Genomic DNA, 13,385 nt, shown 5'->3' on the forward strand with positions numbered 1-13,385 from the left:
TTTCACATGGGTTTCACATCAAACCCTTGTGAAATTGCTCATTACAGATTAGTAAGTAGGCACAAATAAGCCCGTGCTTACCCTGCTTACTGAGTCATCTGCCCCTTTCAGAGATGGTAAATTTGAGGAGGCTCTGATGCTGTAGGAAGGTGCTGTGGGGTTGGGAGAGAGATAAATGCCACCCACACCTAGAAGCAGAATCTTTGTTTTGGTGAAAACATGTGAAATTGGTCACTACAGATATCTGGTAAGCAAGGTAAGCACCGTGCTTACCTTGCTTATTAGATAATCTGCCCCTGCCCGAGGGGGTGCTGGTCAAAGCAGAAGTTGCTGCTTGACTAAGAGAGGCAGGGTGAAACAGGACAGGAAATGAGGGCTTCTCAGGATCAGGGAGGAGGGGTAGGCTGCTGGGCTTGGTGAAGAAAACAGGGTTACTAGACAAAGCTTTCCTCTACCCACTCCTAAAGTCCACTGGTTGAAGGCCTGCATTCTTGTGGTGCACAACAGTGACCGTGTCACTGCGGTTTGTTGTGGTAAGGTCAGGAAGAGGAATCTGAGTCTACCCCCGGTTGGAGTTTAGTGTCCACCACAGATTTACCCACTACCCAGGGCGAAAGACTCAGCAACCTCAGAAAGGGCGATGGGAGCGAAACACCGGACTAGAAGGGTAGGGGGGAAGCGTGGACATGGCAACTAGCTGGGTGATGGGGGATAGACACATGCGGAGAAATAAAATGTTTGACACCAAAATCTATCTAAGGGACTCCAGATGAACCAGGTAGTGTAACTGACAGCATTCGGGAAGAGGGTCAAGAGTTCCCTTATGGATTTGGCATATCCTCCAGGCCCTTCTCTACAAAGTGAGGGGTTCAGACCAGCTGATCTCTAGGGAATAGCCTGTTCTAGCATTCTAGAGGCAGTGGTTGAGGGGTATCTGTTTTATTTTTCAATTTTGATATTCCACAAACAGTAAGCTGCACAAATCTTGAGTGTAAAGTTAGTAAATGCTTACATATGTAACCACCACCCATTTCCAGCATCACAGAAGGTCCACTTGTGCCCCTTCCCAGCCAATAACCACTCCCTCCCACCCCCAGATAACCACCATCCTGACTTCTAAACCATAGATTAGCGTTGCCTGTTCTGGAAATTACTGTAAATGGAATCATACTCTATGCACTTTTTACGTTTGGCTTCTTTGCGCAACATGATGTCTGTGAGGTTCATCCATGTTGTCGCATCTCTTGATAACCTCTTTTTGTTTTTTTATCGTAGTATTCCTTTGTCGAGCGTTCCAATAGATCAATAGTTCATTGATCTAGTCGCCATCGATGGTTATGTGGGTTGTTTCCAGTCTGGGATCAATAAGAACAAAGCCTTCTTGTATAAGTCTTTTGGTGGACACAGGTTTCACTTCCCTGGGGAGGTGAACTGCTGGGCCATAGGGTGGGTGTTGTCTTTAGCTTTTGTAGGTAATGCCAAATAAATTTTCCAAAGCTGAGGGGCAATTTTCACAAGTATCAAAATGAATATATAAAGAAGTAGAGGGGTAAAGAGAGCAAAGAAAGTAGACAGATACTCCTCAAACTAGTCCCAAGACATTCTTTCAATCAATTCTGAGCACCTACTCTGAGCTGGTAAAGGTAGGGGCTCCTCTTCCACACTGCAAGTCCTGCTCGTCATACCACGTGGCCCCACTTCCTAACCTGATCCTCAAAGGCCCTCGCTTCACTGGGGTTCCCGTGCCTTGCTGGCACTACCCCCCAGGTATGATTATGGCTTTGCCAGTTGGGACAAGCACCAGTGCTACACAGGACACATCACCACCTGGGCGTTAAGTCTGAAAGCTCATTCTTCACCAGCTGCCGAGTGGTTCTGACACACCCACCCTGTGTTGCCACTCAGGGGAGGAAAGCAAGGTAAGGCAGCTTTTACATTTCATGGCCCAGCAACCTGAATCACAGACAGACTTTAAAACATAGCCAAAGCAATTCCCTCTGGACCTATGTGGAAAAGTGAGTTTCCGAAGCCCAGTGCTCTGCACTGGGTGTGCCAGAGCCCCGGCCCTCTGCTCTTCTCCAACTCCCAGAGCAGACAGACTCTCGCTTCCACTGGGCACCGTTTACACCAAAGAGGTCAGCTGTTTGAAGTAAAACCCTGACTCTAAGAGCCTGCTGTGTTCTGGACCTTTCTGTAGAGCAGTCTTTCTCAACCTTGGCACGACTGTCATTTTGGACCAGATAATTCTTTGTGATGGGGGCTGTTCTGTGCATGGCAGGATATTTAGCAGCATCCCTGGCCTCTACCTACTAGATGCCAGTAACACCTCCTCCAGTGGTGACAACCAAAAATGTCTCCAGACATTGCCAAATGTCCCTTGGGGTGGGGGAGCAAAATCTTCCCCAGTTGAGAACCACTACCCCAGTACCATAGAGAAAGAATCCTTGAAAAACCCCACCATGTGTTCTCTCTCTCCCTGTAAAAGAGAAAGATCAGCTTCCCAAGACAAAATCACGCTGGATTTAGTGGGCCTGCCTAGCCCACAATAGGCATTTTGATCTTGGCAAGCATGTAAAACCACACTGTTTACTCTAGTGAAAGAGAAACGGAAAGGCATAAAAAGAAAGCTCGGGAAAGCAGAGGTAGGAGGGTTTGGAGGTAGGAGCAACAACGAGGAAGAAAACATTTTTCTAAGTTCCCGTTTGCAAGCTGACACATCCGCCAGGGTTTCCCCACATTCATGACTCAAACACCAAACAGAAGGCCACAGCTCACTTTTTGACAGCATTGGTTTAGGGGTTCAAACTCCAACCCAGTGTTTTCAGGAAGTATCCCTAACCCAGAGTCCACTGCATTATATGCAAATACACATAAAGACACACAACTTTACCTCGTTGCTTTATTAAACCAGACAGTTTAAAATGTATGTTGTTCTGGTATTTTTTATTTTCTTACTAGGTGCGTTTTACTTAAAAAAAAAAAAAAATACAAAACATTTTTAATATGTCTTAGAAAAATTAGCAAAAAATTAAAGTTGAGCATATTACATTGTACAATGTTTAGATAAGTAGGTTTGAAGCTTATAAATACATTGTTTCTTTTCAACACAGCACATCACAAAAATACATTTCCAACTTTTTTTTATGTATAATTCCTATAAATGATCATATCCCTACTTATGAAGGAAAAAGCCCGATTAGGATGTTCACACATTCCTGTACAGTAATTACAAAAGCAAAACCGAGGGCTCTGTCAGCATTTTGACAGCTGATACCAGCTGAAACTATTTCAAACATTAGGAGAATTCAGTTAGTATCAAAACATCATTCCAAATCGGATGTCTGTGCTGTCTTTGATGGTAAGTATCTATCCGAACCAGAACATTGTTTGAAAGGATTTTTGCCTCCTTGAGTTTGTGCTACTGAAGCCAGGATATAAATTGGTAATGCTCTGCATTACACAGAAATCTTCTACACAACCACATCCATATATTGTATGTACTTGGTCAAGGTCCAAATGTGGCTGGAAAGCAGGTCGTCCTCAGGCTGGCAGCCCCAGCCCAGGCAGAGTGGTCCGTGGAGCCGAGGGTGGAACAGCTAAGCCCAGCTCCTGTTTTCAGATGTAGCTGTAGGACATGCCAGGTTTAAGGAGGGGAATCTGCAAAGGCGCATGGCCTACTATACCACTTCCCACAAGAAGAAATACACATATCCCACCATGGCTGTTCCCCCAGACACCACTCTTCCCCCAGACACCAGTGCTTGGGCTCCCCAGCCCACACTGTTTCAGCTCCATCTTTGTAAAGTATCCTCTCCTCATTCTTTATGAGGGATACTGGAGTCCCCGCTGTGATGCATAACCAACACAGGGAGGGTTCCATTCCTCATCAAGGTCTCACTGGTCTACTGACAGCTACTGAATAAAAGGATAATGCTGCTAAGTGGCTAACCTCTAAATTAGCTGAGAAATTTCCAAGGCACATGATACAAAGACATTTCAGGTAATAATAACCTACATTTTATAAAGGTACCTCTAAGAGATCATTAAATAAAAATTACATTTTTATTAAAAAGCCAAAAACCTTAAGACAAATTCCTAAAGGTCATTTCATTGGCAAATATTTTCCCATCATAAAAGGTGATAATTTATGGTATTACGTTGTAACTTCCTCTCTTGTAAATAAATACATACACTGAAATTTCCAAAACAGTATTATTCTAGATGTGTACATCTTCTTGAGATCACTGCAAGCATTACAGTAAGAACGCAGGAGGTTCTTCTGTCCTCATTTGATACTTGTAGAGAGAGAGGGACGTCAACCCTCCCACTGAATTCTTTCCTTTTTGCAACAACTGAATCATCACCATATTTATTTACAATTTTAAGCATCACTGCATCAGAACCCATGCAGTTACTGCTGTTTATAAATTATAATCACTGTTGGAAGGCTTGATTTCATAAAAATTATTTTCAATCCCAAGACAGACCAGAAAAACCTCCCCCAAGATGCCTTTCAAGTCAGATGCGTAGAAACTATGATCACATACCACGGCTCTGAACTTGTTCATCCCAGAATGAACCAGTTCGAAGCCCTGTCCCAAACTCCCTGTTAAACTTGTTTTTACTAGCTATTTCCTCCACCACCACCCATAGAAGATAGAAAAAGCAGAAAAGCTGCCCACCTAACAAAAGCTAACATCATAACTTGGCTAATATGATGATAGGCCACTAACTAGCTGACAACAACTACTCAACATAATCCTCTCACTACCAGCATGTACTTAGGCAACGACGGTACATGCCTCTCACACTAAAGAGAGAGAATTAGGTTGAAAGTATGAGCCAAATGGACGTTTTTCTTTGAGGTGAAAGGAAAGGAGATGGAAATGATACCCGCTACATGTATGATGGCTTACAAAAGAAATGTCGTAAGAGCTAGAAAACCTTCACTAACCAGATCACATCCCAGAAGGGAAGCCAGGAAATGGTAGTGACTCCGTGACTTCTCTTCCAGAGCACCAATGCCAACAGCAGTCCGGCAAATGGCATGGAATGGCAGACACTCCAGTTTAAAAACACACATTTGGAGAAGGAAACATGCTGCCAAAGGAAATAACTGACATCCCGTCTAAAGAGGTTCCCATTAGTCAGCGATATGGAGAACTTATCCCCCAGCCCCTCCACAGAGCACAGAATGGGAGTGGGCTGTGGGGCTCCCATGCTGCCTCATTCCAAAAAGAATCGGTGAGAGCTGACTGAAAGGTAATTTTCAGAAGCTGAGTTTTCAAAGAAAGAGTAAAGAGCTTGACAATATTGACTCCCTCGCCCCCCCCATAAGGTCCTTTTTGCAAGAAGATAAATAAGAAGGCTTCCTTAGTATATTCACCCAGTTGGAGGCACTGAAGGAAGAAAAGCTAAAAGCAGCAAAGCCATTTCTTTTTTTGCGTTTAGCATAAAGCTTTCCAGCTACACTTGGCATCTACACGACTGATGCTCCTCCTGCCGTGCTCAGTTAGTCGGTGGTCTTTTTTTCTTTCCAGTTCTTCTCTCTCTCTTCAAGTTCTGCCTGGGTGAAAGCTGCAGGTCCCCAGTTAGTGATCAGGTGAGGGTTTTTTGAACCTAGGAGACAAACATGCTATAAATACCTGAAACATTATGGTCTTCAATGCACATTATCACGCTTCCCCACAGACAAAAACAGTACCTTTTCTGCTTTATTTCCTCTCTAAGAAACATCCATAAATGTGTACGGATGGTATGCTATACCAGCCAAAACGACTAGGAGATACATACAAAGGGGATTAACTGGGCCCTCTTACCTATTAAAGGGCAAGTTATTCAAGAGAAATTGACCCTTAATAGCTTGGTTTCTGTACATTTGGGCAAAAAAAATTGGGGGGGGGGGGATGAGCACAATTCAAATACACAAACCAGAAAAATTAATCAAATAAATATATGATTATTTCAAAGAGTCTGTTACCTGGTTCTATCAACCGAATTAATCCTTCATGTTGGGCCACTTTGTCCTTCCAGCTCTTGGTCTTACTTGTTGCCATCTCCAGCTTCTTTTTAACTCCCTGGAACAAAGTAGATTTTGGACTGTGTGGACACACAGGTAATATAAGAACAAAATAACAATGCCTGGGCACTTAATATATGCTCGTGGGTTATCTCATTAAATCCTCACAGCCACTCTGAGAAGTAGGAACTATTATTACCTGATTTTACAGATGAGGAACTAGAGTTCAGAAAGGTTAAGTAGCCTGCCTGGAGTCACACAGATGAAGCAGTAGAGCCAGGCTGCCTGATTCAAAAGCCCTATGCTCCTTCCACTATATTCACACTAGTGATAGATGAATATATAAGATCCTTGCCTCTCAGATCGGGACAGACTATCCGATAAGCAAGGTAAGTACGTCCTTAGGGCATCAACAAGACAGGGGCACCAGTTTTCCAAAGCAAAGACCTATAGATGCCAAGCAGATAGGACACAAGGAAAAGCGAGCGCCACAGTGAAGGAAGGGAAGTGGCACTGAATTAAACTGATACCAGCTCCAGTGCGTGAGAATGTGCTCGCTGGAAATAAGGTTCACACAGGGTCACAAGGGTGTCCACATACAAGCTTGTTTAAGCTGTGAGGTCCCTACCACTTCGTTGACATCTGTCTCTTACAGTCCCCTCTTCTGTAGCTGAAATTCCTTATCTTGATGGGTCTCTTGGGAGTATACTATTTCTTTCTAATAAACAAGAGGTAGAGGTGGGCTGTCGAGTCTAACTCTTACTACCGTCACCCAATATGCAACTGGATCCACCGTGAGTCCTGGGCAGGGACAGATTATATCAATAGATAACAGGCCTCTGATCTACTTCAAGAGAACCGTCTTGTTTATCCATGTCCACTGATCCAGCAACTCCAAGAGCTAGCAATATATAAATATAAATATAATATAATATATATATATACACGTATAAATATAACGGGCATATCCTGTTTGAATGTGTCAGTAAGCAGAGGAGGGGGCACCACAGATTATCAATGCTTAGGGCCCTCACATGCCTTCATCTGGCCTTTTCTCAGATCCAGATCCACCCTTCACTGTCCTCCTTGTGATGCCTGAACAACTCTCCCTCGTCAGTGGGCACCATTTAAGCGTTGGCAGTAGAGGATGCTGAGGGCCTTCTAGAATAGGACAGGGCATTTCTTCCAGGTTCCACTGTGCTCTTCCTGGTCTGCCTCTGTGGTACACGGGACACCCATAGTGCTTCCCTCCCGTGGGTTTTAGTGGCCCCTGCCTGTGGGCAGCTCCCAGTGAGTTTTATTGGCACAGCACCACAGCAAATGTTTCTGCCACCCATTGGGTCAAGGCCACGCCCTCTCCAAGCAGGCAGATCCAGCACTGGGAGGGGAGGGAGAGGCAATCTGCTCCTCCCCTGGGTATTCCGCCTCAGTACTAGAGGCAGTGCTGCTCCTTGTATCTGCCATTCCCATATTCTTAAGAGCTTTCTTTACCCTCCAGTAGGTAATGCCCTGTTATAATTCATAATTTTTATGCTAAACTTTCCTTGTTCAAATAACTATATGGTTTCTGATTAGACTCTGACTGATACGCCTTATCTCCTGTAAAGGCTTCCTCTCTTTCTTCTTCTTAGCTGCCCATACTTAGCAAAAACCAAACCCGATGCCATCAAGTCGATTCAAATTTAGCACTAAACACAAATTCCATTACTGAAAAATGTTCACTTTTAGAAATTTAAATAAACTAAAGTTTGCAGGGACGAGTCTAATTACCTCATACTGCTCAAGTGCTTGTTTCCGCTCTAACTCGAGCTGTTCCAGCTGCTTCATGGCTTCCTGCAGGGCTTGCTCTTTCATAATGCGCTGGTTCTCCAGTTCCTGCTTCTCTGCTTCAGTCGTCTGAATGGTCTGCTGCTGCTCCAGGTGCCACTTTTCTAGTTCAGCCCTTTTGGAAGACTCTTCTTCCAGCAACCTACAACGTGGAGAAAGAGCTCAGGTCAAACCCCACCACGGTCACACACACGACTCAGCAGAAGAGAGGTTCTGAGATCATCTCCATTTTACAAGGAGGAAACTGGGGACCCAAGAGGCCCATATTCACAAAGCTGCCAGGTGTCCTGCTCCAAGCTCTCACAGCTTTACTCTTTTTCGAAAAAGATTAACATTTACTGAGGATGTAATGTGTGCCAGGAACTGAGCTAGGAGTTAAATCTATTATCTCAATTAATCCTCAGAGTAAACTTGGGTGCTATTGTTATTTACACTTTAGAGATGAAGACAGTGAGGCACAAAGGTAAGTGCCCTGTACTAGGTCATCCACCACAAGTTTTAAAATTTGCCTGGTTGCGACTTAATGGTCTAAGACTAGAAGGACCGCCGTGGTCATGGCCCCCAGACCTTCTGTTAGCCCAGGACAGGAACCATTCCCAAAGCCAACTCTTCAGACAAGGATTGGACTGGACTATGGGATAGAAAAAGATGCTGGTGAAGAAAGAGCTTCTTGGATTAAGTAGATACTTGAGATTATGTTGGCATCTCCTATCTGGAGGGGAGAAGAGAGGGCAGAGGGGGTCAGAAGCTGACGGAATGAACACGAAGAGAGCGGAGGGAAGGAGCGGGCTGCCTCATTGGGGGAAAGCAATTAGGAGTATATAGCAAGGTGTATATAAATTTTTGTATGAGAGACTGACTTGATTTGTAAACATTCACTTATAGCACAATAAAAAAAATTTTTTTTTTTTTTTTTGCCTGGTTACTATAGCATGAAAACATTTTTTGTCTAGTGAAAATATATTACCAAGGAAAAATCTGATAATTAAACTAATGAGGAGGTGAAGAAAGAAGAAGCTAAGAAAACTGAGAATGATAATAGACACCATTTACTGAGCAACTCCTACCTGCCAGGAACTTTACATTCATTATTGCTAATCCCCCAACAATTCTGCAAAGTACTGCTGTCCCTGCATTACAGATGAAGCAATTGAAGATCAAGGGGTTTAAAAGTATGTTGTGCAAGGTAATAATGGGATTTCAACCTAGGTCTGTGTGACTCTAAAATGTCGTTTTTCAATATGCCAGACAATCTACCCGAGAACATCCAGCTCTGTAGGTGTTTAAATAAATAATAAATAAGTTAATGAACAGCCCAAATCTGTGTTGCCAGTACAGACAATGTGGTTAGCTGCCACCCTAAGCATGGGACACATCTCTAGTGTCTTGACCATCAGTATTATGGTAAGGAGCCACACAAAGCCAAGTCACATGGCAGACCAGTTACCACTATGGAAGAGCGCTTGCTCTTCTGAAATCAACAATAAAAGAAACAAAGTAACAGGCTATGCTAATCTCCTAACTCCAACCCTCAGCCCCCACCTACGCCAACTCTGAAGAATTCCCTCTCCAACACCCCACAAGGCCGTTGTCTATCTCTGCTCAATACTCTGGGTGATAAGCCACTCACTGCCTCACAAACAAGGCCAGTTTACTTATGGGCAGCCTCAATCCTTAGAAAATTCTTCCTTAGACTACAATGAGCTCTCCCATCCACTATCTCTAGTTCCACAAAGAACCAATCTGCTCCCTCGTCCTGTTACAGCCCTTCAGCAACTGGAAGGCAGCTCTGGCTTCCTGCTAAGAATGCCCTTCTCCACGTGGACCGTCCTAGCTTTAGCTGTTGGGGCACAGTTTCCAGGCTCAAGATCCTTCTTGAGATGCACTCCAGCTCTTTAGTGTCTCTTGGAGTGTGACATTCCACAACTGAACACAATGCTGGAAATGTGCTCTGACCAGCGCAGGGTTTATTCACTCATTTAGCAAGTATTTATTAAGCACCTTCTATATGCTTTGAGGAAACCCTTGTGGTGTAGTGGTTAAGAGTTTGGCTGCTAACGAAAAAGGTCAGGAGTTCAAATCCACAAGGTACTCCTTGGAAACCCTATGGGGCAGTTCTACTTTGTCCTAGAGGGTCGCTATGAGTCAGAATCAACTGGACGGCAATGGATTTGGGTTTGGTATATGCTTTCGAACCCACCCAGAGGTGTCTTGGAAGTCAGGCTGGACAATCTGTTTCCAAAGGAACAGTCTTAAAAACCCTGTGGAGCAGTTCTACTCTGCACACATGGGGTCGCCATGAGTCAGAATCAACTCGACAGCAACTAACAACAACAATATGCTTTTCTAGGCACTAGGGATACAACAGTGAACAAGACAGAGAGGCCCCATTTTTTCGTCCTGGTAGTGAAAATACAGGGAATGGGTATTTGCAGTTGTTCAGGCTGCCCTGCATCTGAACCCCCTTCATGTCTAGGGGAATGTGCCACAGTGTGAGTCCTCGTGGAAGGCAGGCCCCACCTGCCACAATAAAGTCTAAGGCCAGACCCCTGCCCTCCTGCCCCTTGGAAGCCAGGGCACAGTGGAAGCATGAGCTGTGCTTAACTAATCATATGCCCCTTCTGGAACTTTGCCTCTGAAGCAACTGACACAAAAAAGCAGACAGTGAAAAATTTATCTTGCTGGTGGCAGCAACATCCAATGTCAAGTGACAGAAGGAGCAATGGTGACTTCCGACACTTAACACCAATGTTGGTGTGAATGGCAACCTCACTGGACTCTTCCCATGGCCTAGGTTGGGCTGTGGTTTTGGCTGCTCAGCTTCCTTTGGTTCCTGCTTGTGCTCAAGGCCTGGTCATCTGGCTTCCCATGGAATTAGTAAGCCATTCAAGATCCTTCCAATATATTCCTTTCAGCTAACTTGAGTTGGTTTCTGTGATCTGCAAACAAGAGCCCTGACTAGAGACTTAAACTTTTCTGTGCCTCAGCTTCCTCATTTATAACAAGGAAACAGAAACAATATCTACCATCAAAGGTTTATTGATGTATTAAATGTGGTAACGTATGCAAAGTACTTAGAACACTGTCTACCACGTGGTAAGTGCTGATTAAATATTAGCTCATATTATTACAATGGGACTAACTCTCTTATTTGCTGTGCACACTTCATGTTCATTGAGGTTTCATAAGAGTACATGAGGTTTTAGCAACCACATCACAGGGAATTAAAACCCTAAATCTTTTCAAATGAATTGCCATTACCCCAAGTCTACTGGATTCTATACTTGTTCTGTTGATATTTTGAACTATTTTCTTGGTCTAAAACCACCATTCTGGCCTGTCAACTTCTTTTTTAAAGGTTTATTTTGACATTCTATACATTATATATCTTTTCCACCTGCAAATGTTATAAAGGAACAAGAACACACTGTATGACTACCAAATGCCAGACATTACACTAAACACTTCATGCATTACCTCATTTAATCTTCATGACAGCCCTACGTGGCTGGTGTCTACTAGTCATCTAGTGCTGCTATAACAGAAACACCACAAGTAGATGCCTTAATAAACAGATGTTTATTCTCTCACAGTCCAGTAGGCTGGAAGTCCAAATTCAGGGCGCCAGCTCCTGGGGAAGGCTTTAACTCTCTGTCGACTCTGGAGGAAGGTCCTTGTCATCAATCTTCCCGTGGACTAGGAGCCTCTCTGCACAGGAACCAAAGGAGGCACTCCACTCCCAATGCTGCTGTCTTGATGGTATGAGGTCCCTAAATCTCTCTGCTCACTTCTTTTACATCTCAGAAGATACTGGCTTAAAACACTATCTCATCTTGGAGATTTGATCAATATAAGTGTCACTAATTCATCTCATTACATTATAGTCATAGAATTTACAACACATAGGGAAATCACATCAGATGATAAAATGATAGACAATCATACAATACTGGGAATCATGACCTAGCGAAGTTGACAGATATTTTAGGTGGACCCATTCAATCCATGACAGCTAGTAATTATCCTTATTTTATAGAATGAGGAATTGAGGCTCAAAGTAGTGAAGTAACGTCTCCAAAATTACACAGCTGGAAAGAACCAGAGCTGGGATTCAAACTCAGACCTCACTCCAGAGCCCATGTTTTCCCCACTATCCCAAACTGCCTTTAAATACATAAAAAGTATTATCATATGGAAGAGAGACTGCTGGTGTTCTACATGGCCCTATGGATAGAACTTGGATCCATTCATTCATTCGAAAAATGTTCCTTAGGCACTTATTGTATACCAGGTACTGCTCTAGTTGTTAGGAATACAGACGTGACTAAGATATGCTCCTAGACGTTACGGATCCAAAAATTTAGCAATGACTATTATGAAGGGACAAGTTATGGCTCAGTATCAAGAAATTTTCAGTAACTTGAGTTGTGCAAATGTCAAATTAGCAGCTTTCTGAGTTTCCATTATGAAGAGGCTAGATAACCTCCCTTCAGTATTATACATCAAGAAATGAGCTTCAATTTTAAAGAAAATAATAATATATGTTCTACATCCTAGTTCGGCGAGTAGTGTGTGGGGTCTTAAAAGCTTGTGAGTGGCCATCTAAAATACAACTATTGGTCTCCACTCATCCAGAAAAAAAGACAAAGAAGGAAACCAAAGACTCAAACAAGAAACTAGTCTACAGGACAAGTAGTCTACATGAACCAGAGCTTCATCTAACTGAGACCAGAGGAACTAGATGGTGCCCACTATCACTACCAACCATTCCAATCAGGGCCACAATAGATGGACCCTGATAGAATGACAGAAAAATGTGAAATACAGCCTAAAATTACTAAAAAAAAACAGACCTACTCAACTCGTTGAGACTGGAGAACTCCCTGAGACTACTGCCCTGAGATACTCATCGAACCTTGAACTGAAAATAACTCCTGAGGTTATCTTGTAGCTAAATAACAAATTGGCTCAAAAAATAATGAATATCACCCATAAGTACTGTGCTCCTTTAAAAAATCACCTATATGAAACCAAACGGTCAACAATTACTTTAAAACAAAGATGAGAATTTAAGGGTGCTGGGAAACTAGATTAACGGAAATGAACAACCAGAACAGAAATAACGAGAATGCTCATGCATTGTGAAGAATGTAGCCAATGTCACTGAACAACTTGTGTAGAAATTGTTGAATGGGAACCTAACTGCTGTGTAAACCTTCACCAAAAACACACTAAAATGTTATTAAATAAGTAAAATAATAATAACTACAAGACTCAAATGGCTCAAGCCAAAGTTTTTGTGTTTAAATAATCTCTGAGGAAACTTATGGCACCGACAGAGAAAGGGGCATCCATCACAACAATGAGATGCCAAATATTCCAAGAATAACCAGTTTGCTATCGCTTTAAGAAAGGACAGGGGAGCACTTGGGGTCTTAAAAGCTTATGAGTGGCCATCTAAGATACTCCACTGGTCTCACCCCACCTGGAGCAAGGGAGAATGAAGAAAACCAAAGACACAAGGAAAACATTAGTTCAA

The 13,385-nt window shown here is 43.2% G+C and overlaps 1 protein-coding gene across 2 annotated transcripts in view; it reads right to left on the minus strand.

Annotated features, from left to right (window-relative positions):
- Window positions 1–2,885: 2,885 nt before the first annotated feature.
- The window catches only part of SWAP70 (switching B cell complex subunit SWAP70), an 85,065-nt gene continuing 74,565 nt past the window's right edge, over window positions 2,886–13,385 (minus strand). For both annotated transcript variants that reach the window (XM_003412006.3, XM_064288446.1), the window contains 3 exons: window positions 7,790–7,988; window positions 5,981–6,077; window positions 2,886–5,619 (listed from right to left, as the gene is read on the minus strand). In XM_003412006.3, the coding sequence (XP_003412054.1) occupies window positions 5,513–5,619; window positions 5,981–6,077; window positions 7,790–7,988 (403 nt within the window). In that variant the 3' untranslated portion in view covers window positions 2,886–5,512. The remainder of the gene's footprint in view (window positions 5,620–5,980; window positions 6,078–7,789; window positions 7,989–13,385) is intronic.

Source organism: Loxodonta africana, chromosome 7 (assembly GCF_030014295.1).
Source record: "Loxodonta africana isolate mLoxAfr1 chromosome 7, mLoxAfr1.hap2, whole genome shotgun sequence".
NCBI lineage: Eukaryota > Metazoa > Chordata > Mammalia > Proboscidea > Elephantidae > Loxodonta > Loxodonta africana.